This window comes from Macaca thibetana, chromosome 19 (assembly GCF_024542745.1).
Source record: "Macaca thibetana thibetana isolate TM-01 chromosome 19, ASM2454274v1, whole genome shotgun sequence".
Taxonomy (NCBI): domain Eukaryota; kingdom Metazoa; phylum Chordata; class Mammalia; order Primates; family Cercopithecidae; genus Macaca; species Macaca thibetana.
In genome coordinates, this window is record NC_065596.1 from 40560592 (window position 1) to 40582326 (window position 21735).

The 21735-nt window shown below is 47.9% G+C and overlaps 2 protein-coding genes and 1 long non-coding RNA gene across 12 annotated transcripts in view; 1 reads left to right on the forward strand and 2 right to left on the reverse strand.

Moving 5' to 3' along the window:
• The window catches only part of LOC126942129 (60S ribosomal protein L37-like), a 303593-nt gene that overhangs the window by 78071 nt on the left and 203787 nt on the right, over positions 1-21735 (reverse strand). The window contains exon 1 of one of the 9 annotated variants that reach the window (XM_050769386.1): positions 17549-17552. The exons of the other annotated variants lie outside the window; for them this stretch is intronic. The gene's annotated coding sequence lies outside the window, so the exon portion shown is untranslated. Of the gene's footprint in view, positions 1-17548; positions 17553-21735 lie in introns of those variants that run through there. 9 annotated transcript variants of the gene reach the window in all.
• On the reverse strand, positions 224-2320 carry LOC126942121 (cytochrome c oxidase subunit 7A1, mitochondrial). Of its 2 annotated transcripts, XM_050769359.1 has the most exons (4): positions 1709-2320; positions 963-1049; positions 758-842; positions 224-336 (listed from the first exon to the last, which is right to left on the reverse strand). In XM_050769359.1, the coding sequence occupies exons 1-4, from the start codon at positions 1721-1723 to the stop codon at positions 284-286; spliced, it is 240 nt and encodes a 79-aa protein (XP_050625316.1). In that variant the 5' UTR covers positions 1724-2320; the 3' UTR covers positions 224-283. The 2 variants fall into 2 exon arrangements, with proteins under 2 accessions (XP_050625316.1, XP_050625315.1); XM_050769358.1 differs by having other exon boundaries at positions 758-1049.
• LOC126942152 (uncharacterized) lies at positions 1041-14821 on the forward strand. Its single transcript, XR_007721505.1, has 4 exons — positions 1041-1216; positions 5658-5776; positions 12713-12853; positions 14484-14821. It is a non-coding gene; the product is annotated as an uncharacterized LOC126942152 (long non-coding RNA).

Genomic DNA, 21735 nt, shown 5'->3' on the forward strand with positions numbered 1-21735 from the left:
TGAGGACACCACCCCATGTCCGCGGGTCCCGAGGGGCAGCCTATGTGTGCTGTTTGGGGTACCCAGCAGAGGGCCCAGAGGCAGCGACATCCTAGGAGTAGCCCTGGTCCAGCGTGAGGCACTGAGGGCTGGGAGTAGTGCGCAGTCCACAAGGCAGAGATCGCTGGCTGGTGGGAGTATGGGCTTGGCGGGGAAGGGGTGGACACACACATACACACACACACAGAGGCCAGCGTTTATTGACACTTGTTCAAGTCCCTCAGGCCCCCCAGGCTTCCTGGTCTTAATTCCTGGGGAAGGAGGCCCAGCCAAGGCAGTACAGGCTGTAGACAGAGCCTAGAAAGGGGAAGCGAGGGAGACAGAATGAGACCTAATCCCCTCCCTGGACATCCCGGGCTTTTAAGGCCTTCTTCAGACTCCGGAGTTCCAGCCTGGACCCCAGCTCTAGTTTGGGCTCCAGCTCCCTTCTCAGATTGGACTCCTATTGTAAAGGCCCCTGGCTTTGATCTAGATCAGGCTGGGAGCTTCCTCCCCAACTCCTCCCTGGGCCTCAGTCCCACTACTAGCCCAGCCCCCATCCTGGGACACGAGCCCAAGCCCTATTACTCCCCTCCCTCCAGCTCAGTACTCCACCCCCTTCCTAAACGCCAACCCCCAACCCAGATCCTGGTCAGTCCTGGCCAGAAACCAGCCGCCTCCTACCCTGGGTCCAGCCCCGCCTCCCCGGCAGCTCGGCCGGGTTGTGCCCTGCGCTCACCTCCCAGACTCAGCGCCATTGTCACTCGGTATAGGATGTTGTCAACGAAGCCGCCCTTCAGGTACAACGGGATGTCATTGTCCTCCTGGATGTGGGGGTGTCTGATGAGAAGGGTGCCGGCTGCTCCCTTGAGGGCGCCCCGCCTGCCCCGTGCTCTGCGCGTCGGCGCGTCGGATCCCCCCACCCCCAGCCCCGCCCCGCCCACCTGGAAGAGCTTCTGTTTCTCGGGCACTCGGTTCTGGAAGCGGTTCCGGGCGGTAGAGCTGAAGGAGCGGATCAGTGCCCGGGAGACCTGTGGGGTGGGAGGTGGGCGGGTATTGGAGACACCTGGAGGGGTGTCCTGAAGGGGGACCCCGCTCTCTGAGACCTGGACGTGGGAACAGCTCCATCCCTAGCGACCGTCCCAAAGGCGAGGAGGGTGATAACTTGGATTTTATTACCCGCGAACTGCCAGCCTGGGTGAGGAGGGGACTCGCCCTAGAGTCTGACCTGGAGGTGACCGGGCTGCCTAGAGGGTCCTGGAAGGGAGAGGACCCAGAAGGACTTTGTTCTGTGGGGTCTAAGACCTGAGATTTTTGTCGGGGGAGGGTTTCCTGGATTAAAGGGAGGAAACCAGGTCCCGGGAACGTGGGGACCGGAATGGAGGTCCCGGGAGCGTCCAGGCTGCCTGAGAAGCCCTGGGTGAGGCCAGAATGTTACGTTTCCGTTTCCGGTGTTAAGGGTTCCCGAGATGTTAAGTTCAAACGCGGGGCTTTGGGCTGGAGTGGGGGTCCCCAGTTGTCTCTGAAGAGTGGATTGTGGGGGAGGGGACCCAGGTTGTTTAGCGGGGAGTCCCAGGCCCTGAAGGGGGCTCACGTTCCAAGGCCCCAGATGCGGGGGTACTTGGAGAGTCGCGTATTAGGGCGGGGTTTTCTGGGTGGGGGGCCCCGGCCCAGCCCGTGGGGGCCTCACCCGCAGGGCCTGCATTCTGCCTCGTCCTCTTCCGCCGGAGTCACCTCCCCTCTCCGCCCAAGGACGCGCATGGCCCTCTCCTGTCCAGGAACTACAGACCCCGCCCGCTGCGCGCAGCGTGACAGCTGGGGACGCGGCGGGGCTGGGGCTGGGGTGGGGGGAGTCCCGCTACTCGATTCGTCCACCGAGGAGGAAGCGGTCCAGACCCTCACCCCGGGCCGCAACGCGCACCCCTTTCGGTCTCGGAATTTCTGTTGGGACAGGAGCGGAAAGCGGTACCAGGGAATCCGTTTTTGCAGATTTTTGGAGATTTCCGGGGGGGCAAGTGCAACTCCTCCCTGGATCTCTCCCTGCCCGCTGGTATGTGAGAGTGAGGAGGGAAAGGCATAAGGCCGAGTTCCAACTCCCTGTTCTGTCTACACAGCCAGAGATTGCACCTCCGAGCCTGTTTCCGTATCTGTAATGTGAGGGCTAAGGCAGGATCTTTCTCGGAGATTTGTTGAGACGTTAAATGACCTTGTTTTTAGGAAACATAAGCTGAAGTCCTTGGGGGTGAAACGGTATTCTATGTTACCCTAAGAAACACATCATATGTATTTATAGCTCTCTAATTCTGGCAGGCAGCGGGGTGCGGCACAGTTGTCCTAATGGTTTTAGCAACCAGGAAAGATCCTGGCCTAGTCTAAAAGGTTTTCTTTTTTCTTCTTTTTTTTTTTCTTTTCAGACAGGGTTTTGCTCTGTTGCACAGGCTGGAGTACAGTGGTGTGATCATAGCTCACTGCAGCCTCGACCTCCTGGGTTCAGCGATCCTCCTGCCTCAGCCTCCTGAGCGGTTGGGACTTACAGGTGCATACCACCATGCCCAACTAATTTTTGTGTTTTTTTGTAGAGGCTGGGTTTCACCATGTTGTCCAGGCTGGTCTCGAACTCCTGAGCATGAGAAATCCGCTAGCCTCGACCTCTCAAAGTGCTGGGATTACAGGCGTGAGCCACCGCACCCAGCCAATAGACAATGTTTGTTTGTTTTTGAGGCAGCGTCTTACAGTGTTGCCCAGGGTGGTCTCCAACTCCTCCAAGTAATGTTCCCACCTCTATCTCCCAAAGTGGTGGAATTAGAGGTATGAGCCACTACACCCAGCTTCTAAAAGGTTTTTAACAATCTGTCTTATTTATTTATTTATTTATTTATTTATTTATTTATTTATTTATTTATTTTAGACAGTCTTGCTCTGTTGCACACCTTGGAGTACAGTGGTACGACCTTGGCTCACTGAAACCTTCTGCCTCCCAGGTTTGGGCAATTTTTGTACCTCAGCCTCCAAAGTAGCTGGGATTACAGGCACCCGCCACCACACCCGGCTAATTTCTGTATTTTTTAGTAGAGACAGGGTTACACCATGTTGGCCAGGCTGGTCTCAAACTCCCGACCTCAGGTGATCTGCCCGCCTTGGCCTTCGAAAGTGCTGGGATTACACGCCCAAACCACCACTTCCAGCCACAGTCTCTTTTAAAGAGGGGTTTTATAACTATTAAATTCCTTTAACACTTTCAAACTATGCTTGTAAATTTAATGTTAGGTTTTTCCATTTAAGAGCCACAAGTAGGGCCAGGCGTGGTGGCTCACGCCTGTAATCCTAGCACTTTGGGAGACCAAGGTAGGTGGATCACTTGAGGCTGGGAGTTCAAGACCAGCCTGGTCAACATGACAAAACCCTGTCTCTACTAAAAATACTAAAATTAGCCAGGTGTAGTCCCGGGTGCCTGTAATCCCAGCTACTTGGGAGGCTGAGGCACAAAAATCGTTTGAAAACAAGAGGCAGAGGCTGCAGTGAGCCAAGATTGCACCACTATATTCCAGCTTGGGTGACAGAGTGAGATTCTGTCTCAGAAAAAAAAAAAAAAAAAAAGCCAAAGTAGGCTGACTTACCAGATGAACAGATGACTCTTCAATTCTTTTTTTTTTTTTTTTTTCGAGACGGAGTCTCGCTCTGTCGCCCAGGCTGGAGTGCAGTGGCGCGATCTCGGCTCACTGCAAGCTCCGCCTCCTGGGTTTACGCCATCTCCTGCCTCAGCCTCCTGAGTAGCTGGGACTACAGGCGCCCGCCACCGCGCCCGGCTAATTTTTTGTATTTTTAGTAGAGACGGGGTTTCACCGTGGTCTCGATCTCCTGACCTTGTGATCCGCCCGCCTCGGCCTCCCAAAGTGCTGGGATTACAGGCGTGAGCCACCGCGCCCGGCCAGACTCTTCAATTCTTAAATAACTTTTATGAATCAAAAATTCATAAACTGTACATAAACAGATTTCAAGTAAGTCTTAGTCACCAACTGAATTCCACATTTTACAATGGAATTACAAGATTGACCTGTCGTTTGAATAGGCCAGTTTGCCTTAAATATTACAGATTCTTAAAATACCAAGTATCCACAGATTCTCTTAACACAAAGTTAATACCACGGGGGCCGGGCGCAGTGGCTCACTTTGGGAGCCCAAAGCGGGTGGATCACCTGAGGTCAGGTGTTCAAGACCAGCCTGGCCAACATGGCAAAACCTTGTCTCTATTAAAAATACAAAAATTAGCCAAGCGTGTGCCTGTAATCCCCGATACTTGGGAGGCTGAAGCACGAAAATCACTTGAACTTGGGAGGTGGAGGTTGCACTGAGCGGAGATTACGCCATTGCACTCCAGCCTGGGCAACAGAGAGAGACTCCATCTCAAACAAAAAAAAAAACAAAGTTAGGCCTGGCGCGTTGGCTTGTGCCTGTAATCCCAGCACTTTAGGAGGCCAAGTCGGGCGGATCACGAGGTCAGGAGATGGAGACCATCCTGGCTAACACAGTGAAACCCTGTCTCGACTAAAAATACAAAAAATTATCCGGGCATGATGGCGGGTGCCTATAGTCCCAGCTACTCGGGAGGCTGAGGCAGGAGAATGGCGTGAACCTGGAAGGTGGAGGTTGCAGTGAGCTGAGACCGTGCCATTGCACTCCAACCTGGGTGACAGCAAGACTCGGTCTCAAAAAACAAAAACAAAAACAAAAAAACAAAGTTAATACCATGGTTTTGACTGTCTTAATTTTCTTTTTCTTTTTCTTTTCTCTTTTTTTTTTTTTTTTTTTTTGAGACAGTCTTGCTCTGTCACCAGGCTGGAGTGCAGTGGCACGATCTCAGCTCACTACAATCTCTGCCTCCTGGGTTCAAGTGATTCCCCTGCCTCAGCCTCCTGAGCGGCTGGGACTACAGGTGCATGACACCATGCCTGGCTAGTTTTTTGTATTTTAGTAGAGACGAGGTTTCACCATGTTGGCCAGGATGGTCTCAAACTCCTGACCTCAGGTGATCCATCTGCCCCGGCCTCCCAAAGTGCTGGGATTACAGGCGTGAGCCACTGTGCTCGGCCTCTTTTTCTTTTCTTTTCTTTATTTTATTTATTTATTTATTTATTTATTTATTTGCCTGTTGGTTCAGTGACACAAGGACCTCAAAATGTTCAGGTGGAAGTCTTATCTCCCAGTTCTTGGATCCATTGTGTGCTCAGTGGAAGCATTCCTCTCCATGCGGACCAAAATCTCTAAACTAGCAGAGCTCAAAGCTATTGAGGAGAGAAGCGATTCTTCAAGTTATTGTGCGTAACAGAGAGAGGAACCATTTCTACTCACTTTCTCCCTGACTCCCAGTCCCATAAATTCTCACTATGGGGAAACGTGATAGAGAGGTCTCTCATGCAAAGCACAGGCCATGTCCTGTAAGACAATCCCATTTTTGCAGGGTATTGTTTCCCAGTTGGTACTTTAATGGAGTCATTGCTGACTCATTCTACCGTTCAGTTAGGCCGGTTGCTTCTGGGTGATGGGGAAGATACTAAGATTCTATAAGATTCCATAGGCAGGAGCCCATTGCTGCACTTCCTTCACTTTCAAATGATTTTTTTTTTTTTTTTTTTAATAAGGTCTTGGTCTGTCACTCAGGCTGGGGTGCAGTGGCACCATCATAGCTCACTGAAACCTTGATCTCCTCGGCCAAAGTGATCCTCTCAACTCAGCTTCTTAAGTAACTGGGGCACTACAGGTGCGTACCATTATGCTCGCTTAATTTTTTTGGTATTCTTAGTAGAGACAGGGTCTCACTATGTTGCCCAAACTGGTCTCAAACTCATGGTCTCAAGTGATGCTCCCACCTCAGCCTCCCAAAGTGCTGGGATTACAGGTGTGAGCCACCGCACCCAGCCTCAGATGGATTTCTTGTTCTGAGGCAATGCTGTGTGGAATGCCATGATGGTGGATGAGCATGCTTTGAGTCTGCAGATGGTGGTGACAACAAACACATTAAAGGCAGGGAAGGAAGTTCATGTTCCGGATATCTGTCTATTCCAGTGAGGACAAATCTTTGCCCTCTTTATGACGGAAGAGGTCCAAGGTAATCAACTCGCCACCAGGTAGCAGACTGATCCCCAGGGAATGGTGCCATATTGGGGCTCAGTGTTGGTCTCTGGTGTTGGCAGATTAGGCACTCAGCAGTAACAGTAGCCAGGACAGCCATGGCAAGGGAAAGCTGATGTTGCTGAACCCATGCATAGCATCCATCTTTGCCACTATGACCACTTTGTTCATGGACTCATTGAGCAAGCATTAGGGTGGCTGGGAAAAGAGCCTGACTCTCATGTACACAAGTGTCATCTTGTCTGCCTGATCATTAAGAATTGTTGGGCCAGGCACAGTGGCTCACGCCTGTAATCCCAGCACTTTGGGAGACCGAGGTGGGTGAATCATGAGGTCAGGAGATGGAGACCATCCTGGCTAACACGGTGAAACGCCATCTCTACTGAAAATACAGAAAATTAGCCGGGCGTGGTGGCAGGTGCCTGTAGTCCCAGCTACTTGGGAGACTGAGGCAGGAGAATGGCGTGAACCTAGGAGGTGGAGCTTGCAGTGAGCCGAGATTGTACCACCCGCACTCCAGCCTGGGCGACAGAGCGAGACTCTGTCTCAAAAAAACAAAAATTTTTGGCTGGGTGCGGTGGCTCACGCCTGTAATCCTAGCACTTTGGGAGGCTGAGGCGGGTGGATTGCCTGAGGTCAGGAGTTTGAGACCAGCCTGGCCAACATGATGAAACCCTGTCTCTACTAAAAATACAAAAATTAGCCACGTGTGGTGGCAGGCGCCTGTAGTCCTAGCTACTTGGGAGATTGAGTTGGGAGAATCACTTCAACCTGGGAGGCAGAGGTTGCAGTGAGCCAAGATTGTGCCATTGTACTCCAACCTGGGCAACAGAGGAAGATTCCATCTCAAAAAAAAGGAATTTTCATTGCAGTGGCTGCCTTTGGGTGGGCACCCCTATAGGACACAAATATCTTCACAGTCTGTGCAGAGTCTGAGAGGCCCATCCATATACTTCTCCAAGCTTCCTTGTCATTAATCTTTCAGTCTTCTTCCTTCCACGTACTTGACCATCCACCCAAACCATTAGCAACTGCCCATAAATTAGTATGGATCTATACTTCCGGCCACTTCTCCCTGCAGGCATACTGGACAACTAAATGTGCAGCATGAAATTCTTTTTTTTTGAGAAGAGTCTCGCTCTGTTGCTCAGGCAGAGTTCAGTGGCACAATCTCAGCTCACTGCAACCTCCACCTCCCGGGTTGAAGCGATTCTCCCGCCTCAGCCTCCGAGGTAGCTGGGACTACAGGTGTGCACCACCACACCCAACCTGCATGAAGTTCTGACCACTGCCCTTCAGGTTCATCCCTAAGGGAGGTTGTAATGCTGCCATTGTCCACTTTTGAGTGGTACCGGCATGATGTACAGACTAGCTGTAAGCTGGGCTCAAGTTTCTTTTCTTTTTTTTGAAATGGAGTCTCGCTTTGTTGCCAGGCTGGAGTTCAGTGGCACAATCTCTGCTCACTGCAACCTCTGCCTCCTGGGTTCAAGTGATTCTCCTGTCTCAGGCCTTTTGAGTAACTGGGATTACAGGCGCCTGCCACCACGCCTGGCTAATTTTTTTTGTATTTTTAGTAGAGACAGGGTTTCATCATGTTGGCCAGATTGGTCTCGAACTCCTGACCTCAGGTGATCCACCCGCCTCAGCCTCCCGTAGTGCAGGGATTACAGGCGTGAGCCACTGTGCCCGGCCTGTTTTTTGTTTTTTTGTTTTTGAAACAGTTTCACTCTGTTTCCCAGGCTGGAGTGCAGTGGTGCAGCCGTGGCTCACTGCAACCTCCACCTCCCAGGTTCAAGCAATTCTACCTCAGCCTCCCGAGCTGGGATTACAGGTATGTGCCACCATGCCTGGCTAATTTTTGTATTATTAATAAAGATGGGGTTTCACTCTGTTGGCCAGGCTGGTCTCAAACTCCTGGCCTCCAGTGATCCACTCACCTCGGCCTTCCAAAGTGCTGGGAATTACAGGGGTGAGGACACCGCACCTGGCCGTGTTTTTTAATACAACAAAAGCTACTTGACAGAGGGTCATGCATTTCTACTTCACCAAAGTCCCCACCAACCCCTGTCTTCCATCTATTTCACTTATTCCTATTTCTTGCCTGGTCTGTAGGCATTTGAGTTTGCCACTCATGGATAGGGTCTGGCATGGCAACTGCCTGGAACTTCAGCACTGCTCCCTACCATCCCTCCAATCCCAATTCCTGGGAGGGAATCCCAGGTCTCATTCCACCCACTTCTCCTCCTCCTCCCCAGCACCTTCCCCGGGTCCTGCCCACCATCATCTTCTCGCTTCTGGCTCGCTGCATCCGCCTCTTCTCTGTTCTCCGTGTATACAGCTGTAATCATTATCTAGTTAATTGCTTCAACTCAAGAGAGTAATAAAATTTCTCTTATCTCAACACAAAGTCTTTGGTTACAGCCTGGACAAAGTTCCTGGATTAAACTCCAAGGTGCCAGGAGGTCTGGAACAATATGTCCGTGTCAAAAGCAATGAAGCAGCTGGCACAGCGGCTCACGCCTGTAATCCCAGCCTGAGCGACAGAGCGAGTCCCTGTCTCTAAACCAAACAACAAAAACTGCTGCTGCCATAGCACAGGTCTCATTTAGGAATGGTTTTGTCAACTTGCGGGACAAATGAGCTCAAACTCAGTATAAAGGGCCAGCTGGGGATGTCATCTCTGCTCCTCTGTATCGGTTTACATGAAGCTTCTAGAACAAAAAAGCACAGACATACGTGGTTTAAAGAACACAGAATCGCCGGGCGTGGTGGCTCACGCCTGTAATCCCAGCACTTTGGGAAGCTGAGGCAGACGGATCACTTGAGGTCAGCAGTTCAAAACCAGCCTGGCCAACATGGTGAAATCCCATCTCTACTAAAAATACAAAAATATTAGCCCGGTGTAGTGGTGGGTGCCTATAATCCTAGCTACTCAGGAGGCTGAGGCAGGAGAGTTGCTTGAACCTGGGAGGCAGTGGTTGCAGTGAGCTGAGATCGAGCCAAATAAATAAATAAATACACAGATTTCACATACCAACAGATCTCAATATAGAGATCTTATTTCGATCATGAGCTAAACAAATATTTTTAAATTTATGCCTTTTTTTTTTTTTTCAAGACAAGGTTTCACTCCAGCCTGGGTGACAGAGTGAAACTGTGTCTCAAGAGAAAAAAAAAAAAAAGTCCTTATATTTTAGAAACACATAAATACACATTCAATTTTTTTTGTTGTTGGAATGCTATAACATATAATGTTTATTATTTATTTTTTTGAGACGGAGTCTTGCTCTGTCATCAAGGCTGGAGTGCAGTGGCACGATCTTGGCTCACTGCAACCTCCGCCTCCCAGGTTCAAGAGATTCTCCTGCCTCAGCCTCCCAAGTAGCTGAGATTACAGGCGCCTGCAACCACGCCTGGCTAATTTTTGTATTTTTAGTAGAGATGGGGTTTTGCCACCGTGACCAGGCTGGTCTCGAACTCCTGAATTCAGGTGATCCGCCAGCCTCAGCCTCCCAAAGTGCTGGGATTACAGGCGTGAGCCACAGTGCCCGGCTACACAGTTCAAAACAATACGTATTTATTATCTCAGTTTCCGTGGGTGGAGAATGGGTGGATGGTTCACACAGCGGGTGGGAAGCCCGCAGGAGTTGCGGGTTGTGATTGGGAACCGGGCCTGCCCTTGGGCGGCCTTCGGGGTCCAGAACTTGACTTCGGTGCCGCTCTGCTGCCATCTTGTGGCGAGTACAGAAACAACCGCCGTTTCCACCTGGACCTTCCCATACTCTAACCATTCTTGATGTTTTAGAACTTACTTTTCAAAATTTTTAGCTTTTATTCTCCCAGTTGCTGAATAGATGATAAAGTCACATGGTTTAAAATTCATGAGGATAAACAGGGTATTCTGGCCGGGCGCGGTGGCTCAAGCCTGTAATCCCAGCACTTTGGGAGGCCGAGACGGGCGGATCACGAGGTCAGGAGATCAAGACCATCCTGGCTAACACGGTGAAACCCCGTCTCTACTAAAAAATACAAAAAAAACTAGCCGGGCGAGGTGGCGGGCGCCTGTAGTCCCAGCTACTCGGGAGGCTGAGGCAGGAGAATGGCGGGAACCCGGGAGGCGGAGCTTGCAGTGAGCTGAGATCCGGCCACTGCACTCCAGCCTTGGCGACAGAGCGAGACTCCGTCTCAAAAAAAAAAAAAAAAAAAAAAAAAAAAAAACAGGGTATTCCTCTCCCTGGGGACTCTAGGTTTCTTTCCGGGGAAACTATTCTATGTTGTTTCTTTTTCTTTCTTTTTTTTTTTGTGAGACAGAGTCCCACTCTGTTGCCCAGGCTGGAGTGCAGTGGCGCGATCTCGACTCACTGCAACCTCTGCCTCCCGGGTTCAAGCGATTCTCCTGCCTCAGCCTCCTGAGCAGCTGGGATTACAGGTGTGTACCACAATGCCCGGCTAATTTTTTTTTTTTTTTTTTTTTGTATTTTTAGTAGAGAAGGAAGTTTTACCATGTTGGTCAGGCTGGTCTTGAACCCCTGACCTCAGGTTTTCTGCCTGCCTTGGCCTCCCAAAGTGCTGGGATTACAGGCGTGGGCCGTCGTGCACTGCCACTTATTTGTTTCTTGTGTATCTGTCTGGAAAAAGTTCATGTATATACAAAAGCAAACAACACACATATACACGACCAACAACAACAAGAACACCCCCCAAAACATGCCCAGCCTTTCCCAGTAATAAAAGGATAATTTGTTCCTGGCCAGGTGAGGTGGCTCACACCTGTAATCCCAGCACTTTGGGAGGCTGAGGCAGGAGGGCCACTGAAGGCCAGGAATTGGAGACCAGCTTAGGGAATATAGTGAGATCCCTTTTCAACAAAAATAAAAATAAAAAAATTAGCTGAGTGTGGTGGCCCACGCCTGTGGTCCCAGCTACTGGGAAAGGCTGAGGTGGGAGAATCACTTAAGCCTGAGAGGCGGAGGTTGCAGTGAGCCAGGATTGCACCACTGCACTCCACCCTGCATAGTAAAGTGAGACCCTGTCTCAAAAATAAAAAATAAAAAAAAAGATTATGATCCCACCAGCATCTAAGCTACATGAATGCATGGAGTTTTTCAGTCTTGTTCCCTGGTGATCTCCAGTGTCTGGAACAGTGCCTGGCACACAGTAGGTGCTCAGGAAATATATTTCAGTTCGTAATCATGGGAAATGTCAAACACAAAAACACAGCAAGTAGAATAATGAACTCCCCGTTCCTATCACCGAGCCTCAGCAAACTTGCCTCATCTACACCTCACCCACCTTTTCCCCTCAATGGATTTTTAAATCAAAGCCAAGGCATCATCATATCCTTTCATTCATGAATACTTCAAATTGTATCTCTAAGAGACAACTCAATATCACACCTAAGCAGTTAACAAGAATTCCTTAACACAACTAAATATCCAGTCAGGGTTCGATACCCATTTTTTTTCCATTGGGTCATATATATTTTTTGTTTGTTCAAAACATAAATATATTATTTGTTCAAATCAGAATCAATAAATACTGTTCCAGGCATAGTGGCACATGACTATAGTCCCAGCCACTCAGGAGGCTGAGGCAGGAGGATTTTTTTTTTTTTTTTTTTTTTTTTTTTTTTTTGAGATAGGGTTTTGCTCTGTTCTCCAGGCTGGAGTTTAGTGGTGCGATCATAGCTCACTGCAGCCTTGATGTCCAGGCTCAAGGGATCTTCCCAGCTCAGCCTCCCTAGTAACTTGGACTACAGGTGCGCATCACCATGCCTAGCTAATTTTTTTATTTTTACTTTTGTAGATATGGGGATCTCACTATGTTGCCCAGGCTGGTCTTAAACTCCCAGGCTCAAGTGATCCTCCTGTCTCGGCCTCCTAAAGTGCTGAGATTACAGGTGTGAGCCACTGTGCCTGGTCAAATATGACTTCTTCTTCTTCTACTTTTTTTTTTTTTTTAGACAGTCTCACTCCATTACCCAGGCTGGAACACAGTGTTTCAATCTTGGCTCACTGCAACCTCTGCCTCCTGGGTCAAACAATTCTTGTGCTTCAGCATCCTGAGTAGCTGGAATTTTAAAGGTGTGTGTCACCATTCTCGGCTAATTTTTGTATTTTTAGTAGAGACAGGGTTTCGCCATGTCGGCTGGCTGGTCTCGAGCTCCTGACCTCAGGTGATCTGCCTGGCTCAGCCTCCTAAAGTGCTGGGATTACTGGTGTGAGCCACCGCATGTGCCCAAATGTGACTTCTTGAAGCTCTCCCTTACCTCAAAGAACAGAGCCTGGCTCTTCCATTCTGGGAGTAAGCACAGGTCTATCGTTGCCTTCAGTTGCCTTCAAGACCACTGGGGTCCTGTTCCAGTCACTTTAGGGGATTGCGTCTTTGGCCACCTCTAAGAGTCCTTGAACAGTCTCGGCTCGCTGCTTAGGTTGAATGATCAAAGCAGAAAGTCCTGGCTTCACTGAACCAAAAATGTCCCTTCCAGAATTGGAAGCTGTTCTGGTGTTTTCTGCACGAAAGTGTAAACATAGATTCAAGTTCCAGTGCTTTCTGCATCCAACAGAATTCCACACAAGGCCCGGACTCTGACCTCGATGGAGTGCATGGAAGACAGGAAGATAAACCCAGCCTGCTGCAAACATAGGTTACCATCAGCATGAAAAAGTTACACCCCATGAAGTGGCCATTCTCTTCTCAAGACGTGGTGAGTCTAGGCCCTTCTTGCAGAAGCACAGCTGCACATACACACACACACACACACACACACACACACACATATATATATATATATATATTTTTTGAGACGTTCTTGGTCTGTTGCCCAGGCTGAAATGCAGTGGTGCAATCTCAGCCTTCTGGTTTCAAGCAGTCCTCCCGCCTCAGCCTCCTGAGTTGCTGGGACTACAGGTGCATACCAGCACGTCTGGCTAATTTTTGTATTTTTTGTAGAGATGAGGTTTTACTGTGTTGCCCACACTGGTCTTGAACTCCTGGGCTCAAGCTATTTGCCTACCTCAGCCTCCCAAAGTGCTGGGATTACAGACATAAGCTATCATGCCTGGCCAAATTCCTTATCTCTTTCTCTCTCTTTTTTTTTTTTTTTTTTTGAGACAGGGTCTCTTGCCCAGGTTGGAGTGCAAGAGACAGGATCATAGCTTACAGCAGCTTTAAACTCCTGGGCTCAAGAGATCCTCCCTCCTCAGCCTCCTGAGTTGCTGGGACTACAGGTGTGCCACTACACTGGCCAATTTTTAAATTTTTTGGAGATAGTGTCTTGCTATGTTGCCCAGGTTGGTCTCAACTCCTGGCCTCAAGTGATCCTTCCACTGGCCCCTCCCAAAATGCTGGGATTATAGGAATGAGACACCACACCTGGCCTCCTTATTATTCTTTTTCCTTTTTTTTTTTTTTAAGATAGAGTCTCGCTCTGTCACCCAGGCTGGAGTGCAGTGCTGCGATCTTGGCTCACTGCAGCTTCCGCTTCCCAGGTTCAAGTGATTCTCTTGCCTCAGCCTCCCGAGAAGGTGGGATTACAGGTGCACGCCACTACCCCTGGCTAATTCTGAATTTTTAGTAGAGACAGGGTTTTACCATGTTGGCCAGGCTGGTCTTGAACTCCTGACCTCAGGTGATCCGCCCACCTCAGCCTCCCAAAGTGCTGGGATTACAGGTGTGAGTCACCGCACCCAGTCCCTTCTCTCTTAAAGTAGAAAAAAAAAAAAAAGCCAGTCACCAGAGACATAAATGGCAATGCATGCATCAGGCATGGTGCTAGGAACTTTATACACATGTAATCCTTTCAAAAAATAGCTCTTTGGCCAGGCGCGGTGGCTCAAGCCTGTAATCCCAGCACTTTGGGAGGCCGAGGCGGGCGGATCACAAGGTCAGGAGATCGAGACCACAGTGAAACCCCGTCTCTACTAAAAATACAAAAAATTAGCCGGGCGCGGTGGCGGGCGCCTGTAGTCCTAGCTACTCAGGAGGCCGAGGCAGGAGAATGGCGTGAACCCGGGAGGCGGAGCTTGCAGTGAACCGAGATCGCGCCACTGCACTCCAGCCTGGGCAACAGCGTGAGACTCCGTCTCAAAAAAAAAAAAAAAAAAAAAAAAAAAGCTCTTTTAAGTAAAAAAAAAAATGACCCCTCCCCATATTAAATGAACAAATGATATGAACATACAAGTAATTTATTCAATTAACAAATATTTATTGAGCACCTACTATGTTTCAGGCACTGTGCTAAAATTCCGATGGTCAACAAATATGCGAACAAATGGTAACTTTATCATTATTGAAGGAATGCAAATGTAAACAAAAGTGACTTTTCCATTTTTCAGCTGTTCAATGGTCTATGTTCAAAATTAAATGATTCTCCAGGATTGGATGAGCATGGCTTTGGGATCTCTTCTACAGAAGGGAGACACACAGGTGCATAATCTTCCTGAAGGCACTTGAGCAATGTCTATAGAATGGCTGAAAATATATACACATCTTAAACATGGCCAACCAGGAGCAGGAAGCACTCCTAACAACCTGATTGTGGTTTCCAAATACCATTTGGGAAAGTACCAAAATTCCAAAAGGAAAGAAGGGGGCTCCTTGGAAAATGGCGACTTAAAGGTGAGAGACAGGAAATGAACAAGATGAGCTTGGAACATCTCGTGGTGGCAGACAACAGGCAAATGATCAAAGATGACTGGGTCATAGCAAAAGGACACAGGAGCCAGCTGGAAGAGGCTCTTCCACACCCAACATGGAGGCATTTGAGCATCACTGAGGGTGCAACTTAAATGAACTGAAACGCATTAAACATCACACACACAAACACACACCCCTGCATCTAAATTCATCAGCTACCATGGCAGAATGCTGGGGAAACCAATTCATTATTATTATTATTATTTCTTTTTTTTTTTTTTTTTTTTTGAGACGGAGTCTTGCTCTGTCGCCCAGGCTGGGGTGCAGTGGCCGGATCTCAGCTCACTGCAAGCTCCACCTCCCGGGTTTACGCCATTCTCCTGCCTCAGCCTCCTAAGTAGCTGGGACTACAGGCGCCCACCACCTCGCCCGGCTAGTTTTTTTTTTTTTGTATTTTTTAGTAGAGATGGGGTTTCACCGTGTTAGCCAGGATGGTCTCGATCTCCTGACCTCGTGATCCACCCGTCTCGGCCTCCCAAAGTGCTGGGATTACAGGCTTGAGCCACCGCGCCCGGCCTATTATTATTATTTCTGAGACAGAGTTTCTCTCTTGTCACCTAGGCTGGAGTGCAGTGGCGCAATCTCGGCTCACTGCAACCTCCGCCTCTTGGGTTCAGGCAATTCTCCTGCTTCAGCCTCCTGAGTAGCTAGGATTTCAGGCATGTGCCACCCTGCCCGGCTAATTGTTGCATTTTTAGTGACCTCAAGTGATCTGCCTGGCTCGGCCTCTCAAAGTGCTGAGATTACAGGCATGAACCACCCTGCCTGGCCTCAATTCATTATTATGAAAACCAAGAAAGAGAAAGAAGCATTTATCCTGCATTTCTTTTCTTTTCCCTTTTTTTTTTTTTTTTTTGGAGGAGTCTTGCTCTGTCACCCAGGCTGGAGTGCAGTGGTGTGATCTTGGCTCACTGCAACCTCTGCCTCCCAGGTTCAAGCAATTCTCCTGACTCAGCCTCCTGAGTAGCTGGGACTACAGGCGCACACCACCAAGCCTGGCTAAGTTTTTGTATTTTAATTGAGATGGCCGTGTTGCCTAGGCTGGTCTGGAACTCCTGAGCTCAGGCAATCCGCCCACCTTGGCCTCCCAAAGTGCTAGGATTACAGGCGTGAGCCAAAACGCCCGGCCTGCTGTGTTTCTTTACTGTATCATTGGGTACTAAATAGTAGCTGAAGGAAAGTGTTTCTTTTTTTCTTTCTTTTTTTTTTTTTTTTCAGACGGAGTTTCACTCTTGTTGCCCAGGCTAGAGTGCAATGGCACGATCTCAGCTCACTGCAAACTCTGCCTCCCAGGTTCAAGTGATTCTCCTGCCTCAGCCTCCCAAGTAGCTGGGATTATAGGCGTGTGCCACCATACCCAGCTAATTTTGTATTTTTAGTAGAGATGGGGTTTCACCATGTTGGTCAGGTTGGTCTCAAACTCCTGACCTCAAGTGATCCACCTGCCTCGGCCTCCGAAAGTGCTGGAATCACAGGTGTGAGCCACTGTGCCAGGCCAGAAATTTTTTCTTTATAAGAATATTCTAGCTAATAAGGAAAGAATGAATAATAAGATATCACCATTTTGCAACCTCTAATGAACAGATTTATCAATTAAACATCAATGGTTGCCAACATCACAAAAACAGCAACACCTAAATATTATGGCTCCTAATATTAACCACTTATAAATAATCTTAACAAAAAAAGAACCTCAATCTGACCAGTCCTCTAAATCTCAACTACCAATTTACAGGAAATACTAGGAATAGAAGAGCATGTTAAACTACACCATGCAGATACAGCCAGCAAAAACCAGACTTGGAGAAGCTCTACGAGGCAAATTACCTAGTTTCTTCAAAAAACAAGAAGTTGCAAAAAAACCCAGTAAGGGAGAATAGATTGAGTATAATAGATTGAGAAATAAGAGACATATCAACTGCAATTTGAGAACATCATTTGGATCCTGGTAATTTTTTCTAAAACTGACATTTATGAAACAAAAATTTGAACACTATCATACATGTAATGGCATTAAGGTGGTAACATCATTTTTTTTTCTTTTGAGATGCAGTTTCGCTCTTGTTGCCCAGGCTGGAGTGCAATGGTGCAATCTCAGCTCACTGCAACCTCCGCCTCCTGTGTTCGAGGGATTCTCCTGTCTTGGCCTCCCGGGTAGCTCGGATTATAGGCGCCCACCACCACGGCTGGCTAATTTTTGTATTTTAGTAGAGTCGGGCTGGTCTCGAGCTCCTGACCTCAGGTGATGTGCCCACCTCGGCTTCCCAAAGTGCTGGGATTACAGGCATGAGCTACTGCGCCAGGCCTATTTTTTTTTTTTTTAAGGAGTGAAAATATTTTCTAATGTTGTCATGTGTTTTAGAGAAATGTATGAAATGTTTATGGATGAAATCATACATCTGGTATTAACTTCAAAAATAACACAAAGATGAGAGAAGCGGATATACAGACAAAGCAAGCCTGGCCATGAGCTGATAATTCTTGAAGCTGGTGATGAGGCTGCTGGGGTTCATTATAAGATTCTGTGTATTTTTGTACATGTTCAAATTTTTTTATGACAGAAAGTTTTAAAAAGTTACTTTTTTTTTTTTTTTCTTGAGATGGAATCTCGCTGTCACTAGCTAATTTTTTGTATTTTTGGAAGAGATGAGGTTTCACCATGTTGGCCAGGACAGTCTTTATCTCTTGACCTTGTGATCCCCACCCCCCCACCCCGCCCCCACCTCAGCCTCCCAAAGTGCTGGGATTACAGGTGTGACCCACTGCGCCTGGCCAAAAATTTACATTTTTATCTAGCATTTCCACTTCTAGGAGTTTACCTTAAAGATATATTACACATGTACAAAATATGTGCAAGGGAAATATTATGGGATTGTTTGAAAGAACAAAAAATAATGGAAAGTCTGGGCACAGTGGCTCATGCCTGTAATCCCAGCACTTTTGAGAGGCCAAGGTGGGTGGATCACTTGAGGTCAGGAGTTTGAGACCAGCCTGGCCAACATAGTGAAACCCCGTCACTACTAAAAATACAAAAATGAGCCAGGCGTGGTAGCAGGTGCCTGTAATTCCAGCTACTCAGGAGGCTGAGGCAGCAGAATTTCTTGAACCCAGGAGGCAGAGGTTGCAGTGAGCCAAGGTCATGCCACTGCACTCCAGCGTGGGCAACAGAGTGAAACTCTGTCTCAAAAAAAAAAAAAAAATGGCCGTATGAGGTGGCTCACGCCTGTAATCCTAGCACTTTGGGAGGCCAAGGCTGGCAGATTACCTGAGGTCAGGAGTTGGAGATCAGCCTGGCCAACATGGTGAAACCCCATCTCTACTAAAAACACAAAAATTAGCCGGGCATGGTGGCTCGCACCTGCAGTCTCAGCTACTTGGGAGGCTGAGGCAGGACAATCGCTTGAACCTGGGAGGTGGAGGTTGCAGTAAGCTGAGATCACGCCACTGCACTCCAACCTGGGTCACAGAGTGAGACTCCGTCTCAAAAAAAAAAATTGATAATGTTAAATAAATTATGAAACACACAGATGATGGAATCCTAAGGAGTTGTTTAAAAAAATGAGGCAGCTATATATGTACCAATATGGTCTAATCTTCAAGACGTATGCATAAGCAAAAATAGCAATGTGTTGAAATTTGCTATCACTTGTGTAAAATATCTGTATAAAGAGTACATTATGCTTATGCAAATATTAATAATAATTATTATTCAGATGGAGTCTCCACTCCGTCACCCAGGCTGGAGTGCAGTGGCAGGATATTGGTTCACTGCAGCCTCTGCCTTCTGGGTTCAAGTGATTCTCATGCCTCAGCCTACCAAGTAGCTAGAACTACAGACATGAGCCACCACACCTGGCTAATTTTTGTATTTTTTAGTTAAGACAAGGCTTCACCATGTTGGCCAGGCTGGTCTCGAACTCCTGACCTCAAGTGATCTGCTTTCCTCGGCCTCCCAAAATGCTGGGATTACATGTTTATGCAAATTAAAAATCAGAAACTATATACAAGAACTCGGTGTTAGTGATTGTTCCATAAAAGGTAATGGGGTGGGAAAGGCATAGGGCTATTGTGTGAAGATTCACTTATGTGTGCATACCATATCGTAACTTTAGGCCAGGAAGTGGCTCATGCCTTAAACTCAGCCCTTTGGGAGGCCGAGGTGGGCAGATCACTTGAGGTCAAGGAGTTTGAGACCAGTGTGGGCGACATGGTGAAACCCTGGCTCTACTAAAAATACAAAAATTAGCTGGGCGTGATGGTGGGCGCCTGTGATCCCAGCTACTTGGGAGGCTGAGGCAGAAGAATTGCTTGAATCCGGGAGGCAGAGGTTGCAGTGAGCTGAGATCAAACCACTGTACTCCAGCCTGGGTGAGACTCGGTCTCAAAAAACAAACAAAGCAAAAAAACCCAACAACAACAAATTGTAACTTTAACAATTTTATCCTGTGACTGTGCTTTAACTATTCAGAGTGACAATTTTTTTTTTTTTTTTTGAGACAGGGTCTCACTCTGTCACCCAGATTGGAGTACAGTAGTGTGATCTCAGTTCACTGCAACCTCCGCTTCCCAGGCTCAAGCAATTCTCCTGCCTCAGCCTCCCGAGTAGCTGGGATTACAGGCGTGCGCCACCACGCCTAATTTTTGTATTTTTAGTAGAAGGGGTTTCACCATGTTGGCCAAGCTGGTTCGAACTCCTGACCTCAAATGATCCACCCGCCTCGGCCTCCCAAAGTGCTGGGATTACAGGCGTGAGCCACCATGCCTGACCTTAGAGTGACAATTTTTCATGTCATAGCTTTGAGCCCCTCCGAAAGAACATTTTAATCACTAAACAACTTAAGGGAAAATGACATACAGAACATTGCTTTCTAACTTTTTATAGGCCACAGCACATACAGACAATTGGTAAGACAGCTGGTATCAAAGTGCAGCTGGCCCCTGCCCCAGACATTGGCTGGCTACCCCAAGAGCTAAGGGGATCAGTTTCTTGAGATTCCAGACTCATTGGCAAACCCTGATCCAGATTTCACTTTGGATAGAGGCTCTATTCCCCATCATTGTGATGTCATGGGGACAAAGTATCAACAGTTTGAAATCATCATTAATTCAGGACGTAAAGTTTCAGACATTTCATTTAAAATTAGCTGCTGCTGCCTTTTTTTTTTTTTTTTTTTTTTTCTTTTTAGACTCATTCTTGCTCTGTCGCCCAGGCTGGAGTGCTGTGGCATGATCTCGGCTTACTGCAACTTTCACCTCCTAGGTTCAAGCGATTCTCCTGCCTCAGCCTCCCGAGTAGCTGGGACTATGGCCGTGCACCATCACGCCTAATTTTTTTGGGAGGTGGAGGGATGTAGTTTCTCTCTTGTTGCCCAGGCTAGAGTGCAATGGTGTAGTCTCGGCTCACTGCAACCTCCATATCCTGAGTTCAAGCAATTCTCCTGTCTCAGCCTCCCAAGCAGCTGGGATTACAGGTGCATACCACCACTCTCAGCTAATTTTTGTACTTTTAGTACAGATGGAGTCTCAAGCCTCTCATGCTTTAGCCTCAAGGACTACGGGCACGCGCCACCACACCTGGCTAACTTTTGTATTTTTTAGTAGAGAGGTTTTGCCATGTTGGTCAAACTGGTCTTGAACTCCTGACCTCAGGTGATCCACCCGCCTCGGCCTCCCAAAGTGCTGGGATTACAGGCATGCACCACTGCACCTGGCTAATTTGTGTATTTTTAGTAGAGACGGGGTTTCACCATGTTGGCCAGGCTGGTCTCAAACTCCTGACCTCAAGTGATCCGCCTGCCTCAGCCTCCCAAAGTGCTGAGATTACAGGTGTGAGCCACCTTACCAGGCCACTCTTCTGTTAATTTCTAATCTTCTGAATTTCTAACCTTTTGATTGAAGGCCTCATAATAATTATGCTTTCCCACTATTTTTCAGAATAAATGATCATAACAACTGGTCATGAAGACTTTTGGATATGTGATACATTCATAAGCCTCTCCCCTCATATAAACTCCTTATCAGTGATACTGATAATAAAATTAATGACAATAGCTAATATTTACTGAGCACGTGTGTGTGCCAGGTATTACTTCTAAGGCTTTACATAAAATATCTAATTTAGTCCTCATAAAAATTCTATTAGTTAGGCATAATAATCACCACTTAAAAATAAGTAAACTGGGTCAGGCGCGGTGGCTCACGCCTGTAATCCCAGCACTTTGGGAGGCCAAGGTGGGCAGATCATGAGGTCAGGAGATGAAGACCATCCTGGCCAACATGGTGAAACCCCATCTCTACTAAAAATACAAAAATTAGCTGGGCGTGGCAGCGCGTGCCTGTAATCCCAGCTACTTAGGAGGCTGAGGCAGAAGAATCGCTTGAACCCAGGAGGCAGAGTTTGCAGCGAGCTGAGATCGCAACACTGCACTCCAACCTGGTGACAGAGCTAGACTTTGTCTCACCAAAAAAAAAGTAAACTGAGGGACAAAGAGATTGCATAACTTGCCCAATTATGCTATGTAGTCCATAATCAGGGGAAGTGAGCACTGCTAAGTAAGGTATATGCCATGATGAAAGGCACAGTCACAGAATCTTTTTTTTTTTTTTGAGACAGAGTTTTGCCCTGGTCACCCAGGCTGGAATGCAATGGTGTGATCTCGGCTTGTTGCAACCTCCGCCTCCTGGGTTCAAATGATTTTCCTGCCTCAGCCTCCTGAGTAGCTGGGATTACAGGCACCTGCCACCATGCCTGGCTAATTTTTGTATTTTTAGTAGATACGGGGTTTCACCACATTGGCCAGGCTGGTATCAAACTCCTGACCTCAAATGATCTGCCAGCCTCGACCTCCGAAAGCGCTGGGATTACAGGTGTGAGCCACCGTGCCTGGCCAC